This window comes from Protobothrops mucrosquamatus, unplaced genomic scaffold (genome assembly GCF_001527695.2).
Source record: "Protobothrops mucrosquamatus isolate PMUCROS unplaced genomic scaffold, P.Mucros_1.0 scaffold_242, whole genome shotgun sequence".
Lineage (NCBI taxonomy): Eukaryota > Metazoa > Chordata > Lepidosauria > Squamata > Viperidae > Protobothrops > Protobothrops mucrosquamatus.
In genome coordinates this window covers 13,544-22,649 of record NW_015386318.1, presented here as the reverse complement: position 1 = coordinate 22,649, position 9,106 = coordinate 13,544, and the positions used below count along the sequence as shown (strand labels likewise).

The following is a 9,106-nucleotide window of genomic DNA, read 5'->3' as shown; positions in this document are numbered from 1 at the left end:
AATGCAGATTGAACCAGATTTTCCATCTTTAACACTCAAAAGATTTTTTTGAACAAGTAGGAAGTGGGAGAGCCTATTTACAAGAATCAGAACAAGAATGATTGTGCATTGCTCTTAAATAAATTGAAGGATCATATACACATGCACATGCATGCACATGCATGCACACACATACAGAGAGGGGGGGAGAGGGGAGGAGGAGAGAGAAATAGAGGAAGGGAAGGAGAAAATAAAGGAAGGGAGAAAAGAAGGAAAGAAGGAATAGAGAAAAGAGGGATGATATTGAGAAGGAAGGAAGGAAGGGAGGGAGGGAGAGAGGGAAATAGATGGGGAGTAAGGAAGGAAAAAAGAAAGGAAGGAAAGTGAAAGAGGAAGAGGGAGAGAGGGAGGGAGGAAGATAGAAGGGGAGGGAGGAAGGAAGAAAAGGAAGAAGAGAGAAAAGGAAGGAAGTAAAGAGAAAAGGAAGGAAGGAAGGAAGGAAGGAAGGAAGGAAAGAAAGAAGGAAAGAAGGAAAGAAGGAAAGAAGAGAAGCCATGTTAGTCTATGGCACCCCAAAACCTTAAGGAGTTTGGTTAGCCCCTTTTCAGACTAGTGAATTTTACTAAAAGGTACAAGATTGTGTGACTGAGAGGGCTGCAGCTCATGAAAGCTTAGGCCCTTTAGTAACTTTTTTTGCAAAACCCAATTCTATTGGGTTTCTGTTTTAGAAAACAGCAACCATAAACCATCCATCCTGTGCAAAGACCCACCGTTGTTCTAAAAAACCCTCCGCGTGTTGCGTCAGACAACCACAGCCCAAAGGATACTTTCGGGCCAGGAGCGGAGTCGAGATTTTGTTCTTCTGCTGGGGAAGGCCCAACGCTTCCTCCTGTCTGCCTCCAAGGATTCAGAGGAAAAATAAAATTGCCGTTTTGTCCTTATGTAAGGAAAGGCCTCCCACAGGATGTCAGACATCCAGCAGAGCAAAGAGGGGAGGGGGGGAATCCATCGATCAGCCCAATCCCCCAAGTGCAGGTTGTAAACCTTTCCTTCACGGGGGGAGCCAGGAGGCACTTTTCCAACACAACCACATGGAAAACGCAAGCCAACCTTGTCCGTCTTGCAGAGTGCCTCTGGTGTGTAGCTACGGATGTTTGACTTTTTGTTTGCTCAAGTCATCTGGGGTCCACAGAGGAAGTGGTTGGGCTGGATCAAGGCCCCAAGCCCCAAAGGTAAAAAAGAAAGAAAGGGTCTTGAAACAAGGAAGAGGGCAGAGGGGCCGGACTGAGGACCTGACGGATACTTGGCTTATGTCTGGGACAGAAAGAGTCTTCACTGGTTCTTGTAGAAAGCAAGGTTTCAAGCAGTGGTTTTTTTTTTTCCAAACGTGACAACTTTAGAGATGGGTGGACTTCAACTCCCAGAATTCCCCAGTCACCCATCAGGAAACGGGAGTTCTAAGCCCGCCTTAGGCATGAAAGCCAGCTGGGTGACTTTGGGCCAATCACCAGGAGGCTGAGAGTTCTAGTCCCGCCTTAGACAGGAAAGCCATCTGGGTGACTGGGCCAGTCCCTTTCCATCAGCCCAACCCACCTCACAGGGTTGTTGTATTAGAGAAAATAGGAGGAGGGAGGTGTGCTGGATATCTTTGTCGCCTTGAGTTATTTGTGAAATAATAAAGGTGGGAAACAAACAAACATATGAGCAATGTGTTCGTTTGTTCATAAACATCCTTCTTGGAAAACACGGCCTTTTTATGTTGATCCTGGGAAGCCTCAGATTCCCAGAAAAAAAGGATTGGCTGGTACAAGATTACAATGTAAGAAGAATATAATAATGATAATGATAATGATGATGATGATGATGATGATGATGATGATGATGATGATAATAATAATAATAATAATAATAATAATAATAGGGTAGGGTAGGGAAGAGAAGAGAAGAGAAGAGAAGAGAAGAGGGAGGGAGGGAGGGAAGGAAGGAAGGAGAAGAGAAGAAAGAGAGGGAGGGAGGGAGAGAAGAGAAGAGAAAGGGAGGGAGAGGGAGAAAAGAAGAGAGAGAGAGAGGGAGGAGGAAAGGAGAGAAGAGGGAAGGAAGGAGGGAGAGAGGGAAGGAGAAGAGAAGGGAAGGGAAGGGAAGAGAAGAGAAGAGAAAGGGAGGGAAGGAAGGAAGGAGAAAAGAAGAGAGAGAGGAAGGGAGGAGGAAGGAGAAGAGAAGAGGGAAGGAAGGAGGGAGGGAGGGAAGGAAGGAAGGAGAAGAGAAGAAAGAGAGGGAGGAAGGGAGAGAAGAGAAGAGAAACGAAGCGAAGAGAAGAAGAGGAGAGTACTTTATTTGGCCAAGTGTGAGTAGACATACAAGGAATTTGTCTCAGCTGCAGAAGCTCTCAATGTACATGCAAAACAGACAATAAAACAATAAAAGAGGCAATGAATAGAAAGTGTTGGCCTCATTTCAACATACCTGGAGATGAAGAAATGCGGGAAAACACCAGAATGATGTTAGCTAACAGCCTTTTCACTTCCTGCTTTCTGGCTCCTTCCTAGGTGTGAATTTTAAGCACTTTCCCCTCTTACCAGGGACCTGCGCAAAACCTGGTCCAGGATTTCAGATTCTTGGATGTATGTCACACTAAGCCACAAAATGATTGTGTTTCAGGACAGTTCTGGGATTTGGGTGGGAGATTTCAATGACTTTTGCTTTCAAGGGGGGGGGGAATGGAGGGGGGTTGACAGAAGTTGCAAGGAACAGAAAGGGGGGCGGTTGCAAAGAAATAATCTGACCCCCCTTTCCAAGCCTCAAAGCCAAGGAATCCCAGCTGAGGCTCTCCGGCGTTCCTCCATTAGACGTTGGCCGCTTTCACACGACCTGCTTCCCCGGGAGATTGACGTTTCCTGGCTTCGCACGTTATGCAAGGAATCCCGCATTAGCTGGGGAAAGGGGGCGGCGCTGCTCGGCCCGAGAGCAGCCTTCGCACATTTGTCCCTCTCTCTCCCCCACCGATGCAGCTGCTCTTAGCGAGGCCGGTCGGTTCGTGTGAATGCAACACGCGAGCAAAGCAGAGTACACACATAAACACAGAGAGAGCGAGAGAGAGCGAGTGGTTGAGCTTGTCTGGCTTTGAAAGATAACGCCGGATCTCGTTAGAGCTTGGAAAGGTGACCACGAGGAAACGCCCGACTGTGTTTCAGATTCGAACCAACCGAGTCGCACCAAGATTGAAAGAAGACTCTACCGCACTCTTAAAGTCACTTGGAGGGGGTTCAGATGGCTCAGAAAACACGCGGGATTCCAAGGAGTCTTTATTTCTATGTGTGAATGTGCCTTCGTCCACTCATTAAACGCGGAATGTAACACAGGGGCATTGGGAAAGACGCCCTAACCTGGTTCCCGAATCAACCTAGCTGGTTTTTGCCTTTGCAAACTGCCCTCGGCCATCCCCAAGCCAACGAAACACAGAAAAGTTAATCAAGGTTCAAATTACTCTGGTTGAGCCATGGAAATGTAAAAAGTGGTTTTTCTCTCTGCCCCGATGAAGCCTGTGGTGAGAACGCGGGCCCTGAACAAATGCGTGTCATTATCTAAAATCTGCCCACGTGGATAAAACCTATATTTTTTTCACAATCCCCAAAAGGTAGGCATACCATATGCCTATTTCCATTCTTTAGCAATTGCTAGAAAGATTAAGGTCCCTGTTAGGGTTTGTATTTGTGGATTATATCTGAGGATGAAATATTATAATCAAATAATTGCATACATTGTTGTTGTTGTTGTTGTTGTTATTATTATTAAAATGAAAAGAGCAAAAATTATTTCTTGTTCAATAAAGTTAAGGCTAAAATTTCCATCATGGTGTAAGTTTTCCCGTGCTATGCCTGACATCAGATGCACGATGTTATCCAAAGAGAAACGTATATAAGATTTTTTTTGCCTTTATTTTAAAGTAAGTTGCCCTGACTTAAAATAGGTACGTCCAGACATTATAATAGGAACTAACACACCATTGCTCTACCAGTGTATCATTCCCATTTATTAATCTATAGAGGGTTGACCAACAAAACAAAGAAAAGCAACTAAATCTTGAATTTATGGATCAAGCCTTAACTGAAATAACTTCAGCTAGAGTTGAAAAAACCCACGACTGTCACTCAATACCCGTTTTGTCTGGTCGGATGAGGAATTCTGTGTAGTTCAAAAATGAACATATGTTGCCTACACTGAAGGCGAATCAAAGAAATGTTGTTGCTCCAAATTAATTTTATACATGGGATTTTAATTCCGGTCAGCTTCTTCTACGGGGCAAAGAACTTTGAGAAAAAAATGTGGGGAGATTAAAACGAAGCTTTGAAATTGACCACTCCGACTTTTTGCCTCTGTTAGTGAAAAGAATTCGGAAACCATCGCGCATTTAAAGAATTTGAGTCGAATCTACAATTTAAAATGTTAAAGAAATCTAAAATTTTCACCCGCCTGCGTTAAAAGCAGTCTCAGAGGTTTTGCTTTATGTGTGTGACTATTTTAAAATCCAGCTACAGTTTATTTCAAGAACGACTTTACAACATCAAGATTGCATTCCTGCGGGTTATTCTTATTCTTTTTTTTTTTTTTTAAGGGAATGGAGTTATTTAAAAATATATATTACCGGGTTCAATTTGAAACAACAGTTCCAATTTTGGAAATAAATGTCCAGTTATTCCAAAAACTTAACCCAGTGAAGTAGAGCGCTGGGCTCTCTTTCTGCTGCTAACGAAACGCATTTTCGAGGCAGTCGCTGGTGGGTTTTTAGGATCAAGTCTGAAAGAGCAACGCGACCAGATGGTTAAGCCTTCGCGCGGGTAGCAACAATAAAACGTTCCTGCGGTTCTCTTTTTTTCCTTTTAAATACCTTGCAAGAAATTAATAAAATTGAGAGGGCGGGATGGGAGAAAGGATAATGTCTAGGAACGCTCAAAAACCGAAAAACCAGTTTACAGAAGACTAAGATTTGGCGGTGGGGGCCGCGCAATGTTTAATTTCCAGCGCTATTTTTCCCAGATCTCTCGGTTGGGTGGAAAGAGCGTGTAAGGCGTTTCATACGAAGCCGGTCTACTTACTAGCGAGCAAACCCCGCTAAACGTCCAGGAGAACTAAGAAGACTGCGCTAAAGGGAACTTGGCAATCTTGGGTCTGGGATGCGACCCTGCCTGGATCAAACGGGGCTTCCAGCGGGGTAAATATAGGATCAGGCTGCGCTGGGAGTATTTGCTGGGGAGGAAGCTAATCCATTCCTTAATCGGAACCCCCAGAAATTGGTGGAACCGTGACTGGCGTTGCTAAGGTTATCTCCGCGAAGTCAGGAATGCTAACCCAGACTATTGGATGGCCTCCCCCACCCTCCTCTCCTACCTCTTCTCCTCCTCCTCCTTCTCTTCCTCTTTCTTCCTCCTCCTCCTCTTCTTCTCCTCCCCTCCTCCTCCTCCTTTCTCTTCCTTCCTCCTCCTCCTGCTCCTTCTCTTCTTTCCCTCCTCCTCCTGTTTCTCTTCCTCCTCCTCCTCCTGCTCCACCTCCTCTCCTTCCCTACTTCTTCTCCTCCTTCTCTTCCTCCTCCTCTTCCTTCCTCCTCCCCTCCTGCTCTTCTCCTTCCCTACTTCTCCTCCTTCTCTTCCTCCCCCTCCTCTTCTCCTTCCCTCCTCCTCCTCTTCCCTCCTCCTCCTCCTCCTTCTCTTCCTCTTCTTTCCTCCTCCTCCTCCTCCTCCTCCTTCTCTTCCTCCTCCTTCTTTTCTTCTTCCTCCTCCTCCTCCTCCTCCTCCTTCTCTTCCTCTTCTTTCCTCCTCCTCCTCCTCCTCCCCATCATAAATCATGATTATTCTTTATTGCAAAATTGCAACAAGGGAGATTTTTTTTCTTCTTCCCCCGGCTGCGTTTTTCCCACGCCCCCCCCCCCACAGCAAAGGACGGAGAGGGGGGGAGGCTCTTCTTTCCCAGCGCAGCTCCCTCCACGCCGCGGGACGAACCGGGCAGCTGCCATCCACCGGGCTCCCGCCTCCCCCTGGCGCCCGCCGGGCAAAGGCCGCTTCCCCGTCGCCGTCGCTGCAACAGCAGCAGCAGCAGCCGAGAAGCCCGGCGCGCGCCCGCCCGCCCAGCGCCTTCTGCCCGGGACCCCAACGTTCTGCGTTCCATTGTTCGCCCTCGGCCAATCAGCTGCCGCCGCCGCCGCCGCGGCCAATCGCCTGCGAGGGCTGCCCGGGCAGCCCTCTGTGACGTCATCCCCCGGCCTGCCCCCCCCTTTCGGGGGCTGAGTGGGTGGTCCGCGCCGTGCTGACGTCATGCTGCGTAGGGGAGACTCGCTCTGCTCTCCGGCCGGGCTGGCGGAGTTAGGCTGGAGCGGAGCAGCGGCCGGAGACGCCCCCCCCCTTTTTATTCTATTATTATTATTATTATTATTATTATCATTATTATTATTATTATTATTATTCCTCTTTTTTTTCCTCTCCCCCCTTCTTTTTTCCTTTCCGCATCACAACTTTTGCCCGCACCTCCTTCTGCATGGTGGATATTATTTTTCCTTCCCCTTTTGGAGGCGCGATGGGGGATCACGCCAAAAGTAAGTCTTTTTATTTCCTTCCCCCCCCCCCGTCTCTCTCTCGCCGCTCGGACCCCGCGCTGGGAAGCTTTGGGGCGCACGGGGAAGAGGGGGGGGGGCGCAAGGATGTCTTTGGGAAAGAAGGGGGCGCTTTGGATGGACGGCTTGGGAAAAGGAGAGAGAGAGAGAGAGAGGTGCAAAAATAAGAGTTATTAATATGGTTAGTTTGGTTCGTCGCACAGTCAGCCAGATGTTCAGACTTGATTTGGCATTTTTGTCTACCTAGTGAATCCTTTCCAAGGCGGATCCGGATGTTTGAGAGTGTTACAATTATTGCTGTTGCTACTATTATTACTATTACTATTACTATTATTTATTATTATTATTATTATTATTATTATTATTATTATTATTATTATTATTATTATTATTATTATTATTATTATTATTATTATTATTATTATTATTATTATTATTATTTTGTTGTCATCATCATCTTCAGTTCGATTCACAGTCTGGGACTGGTAAAAACTTAACAGTTCAGGTCCTAACCAAGGACCTAAGAGCTGTTAAGGTAACGTCTGAGTATATAGGCAGTTCCGAGGAGTAACGTGGTTTTCCGCAAAGAATATTCAGGTCTAATAAGTTCAAAATTTCCATGCCTCAATTGGGTGTTGCTCCCAGGGGCTCCTGTTACTATTGGTACAACCGCTGAATTCTTCCATTATTATTATTATTATTATTATTATTATTATTATTATTATTATTATTATTATTATTATTATTATTATTATTATTATTCCTGCTACTGGGAGATCAATTCAGAGTGCCTTGCAGAAAGCAGTTTTCGTTCATCTTTATAGTTCCTCCTTTAATGTTGTTAATTGGGCTTGATTGCCCCCATAAGTGAGCCCCTCGCCAGAAAGTGTCCAAGGTAAAGGAGATGATGATGATGATGATGATGATGATGATGATGATGATGATGATGATGATCTGCATCTTTTCATCGGGAAAATCTTTTCCACCGCTTCTGGGAAACGGGGCGAGGGAAAGAAACGGCTGGCGAAACGGCCAGGCCGACGTCGTCCTCCCGCTGCTTTTTCCTCCCCCCCCCCGGTTTCCCTTTTGGGGGGCTCGGCGACCCCCTTTCGGGGCTTCGGAGGGGCCTTTTCGTTCGGCCGGGTCGGGCTTCTTCAGCCCAGCCGTTTCCCCCTCGCCAAGTTGTCCTGAGTGTCCTTTGCTGTTTTTCTTTCCCCCTTACCCCCCACCCCTTCCCACCCGGGCAGAGAAAGCGGGGACCGCCACGTGCGTGGGCTGCGGGAGCGAAATCCACGACCAGTACATCCTGAAGGTCTCGCCCGACCTGGAGTGGCACGCGGCCTGTCTGAAGTGCGCGGACTGCAGCCAATACCTGGACGAGACCTGCACCTGCTTCGTGCGCGACGGGAAGACCTACTGTAAAAGAGATTACATCAGGTAGAAGAGCCCCCCCTCTTTCTTTCTAAGCAGGGGACCCCCCCCCTTTATTTTGAAGCTTCTCCTGGGGAGCTTTCCGCGGGCGAGCGTGGACCCTTCCCCTGGGACTGTGGGCCTCTTTGGTGAGGGGGAGTTGGGGGCTTTGGTCCCCGAAAGAGACTCGCCGCCCTCTACTGCCCTCCCTCCCCCCGCAGCGTTTAGTGGGAGTTTTCTTTTGGGGGAGTGGGATGTAAGGGGGGTCGCCGAAGGTGGAGCGAGAGTGGCGCGTGGGCTTTGAAGCCCTGATGGCCGGAAGTTCAGGACGCCTTGCCAGGGGAATCCTCTGTCACTCGCCCCCCCCCATACACACACACACACTCACACACACTCACACACACACACACACAGAGAGACTAAGGGCAACGCTCACCTGAAAGCCTTACTGTGAATTTCAAGGAGGGGGAGGAAGCCTGGCCTAGGCACACACATACACGCGTGCCTTTTATAAAATTGGGGACACAAACCTTTGCACGCCCCCTTCCCTTTAAGGTCTCAGTGTAAAACTGTTGCACAAACGCCTACACACAATGTCATTTTATCAAGCTGGGGGCACAAACCTTTGCAAGCCCACTCCGCTACCTGCCTCCCTGTGAAATATCTGGGGAACCCTTGCACAAACACGCCCGCGCACTTGTACACAAACTTGCCTTCTATACAACGGGGGGGGGGCACACGCGTCCCGACACGCGCGCACCCACCCACTTTAACCTATCTGTAAAATTCGGAGAGGAATCCTTTGCACGCGCACGGATCCACGCGCGTAAGTAAACACGCAAGGCACACCTGCTTTCTCACAGACTTCTGGGGGGAATCCTTGCACGCGGGCACACACGCGCGCAAACACTGAGGCGGGGAAGGGAGGGGTCCACCCATTTGGGCCTTCCTCCTCCGGAGTTCGAGGTAGCGAAGGAGTCTGCAGCATTGACTGTCCGGCCTGGTCCAAAGTCGTGTTTTTTTTGTCCTCCCGTTTCGCTCCCGGCCCAGAGTTTCGCCTGGAAATCCCGCCAGCAGCTCCAACCCTCGGGCAGAGGGAAAGAAAACGAGAAGGGC

General features: G+C 48.2%; 1 protein-coding gene across 1 annotated transcript in view; it reads left to right on the top strand.

Annotated features, from left to right (window-relative positions):
- Positions 1–6,504: 6,504 nt before the first annotated feature.
- LOC107300836 (insulin gene enhancer protein ISL-2) overlaps positions 6,505–9,106 on the top strand; it is a 12,470-nt gene continuing 9,868 nt past the window's right edge. Inside the window, exons 1-2 of the mRNA XM_015830127.1 lie at positions 6,505–6,562; positions 7,828–8,017. Coding sequence (XP_015685613.1) covers positions 6,505–6,562; positions 7,828–8,017 — 248 coding nt within the window. The remainder of the gene's footprint in view (positions 6,563–7,827; positions 8,018–9,106) is intronic.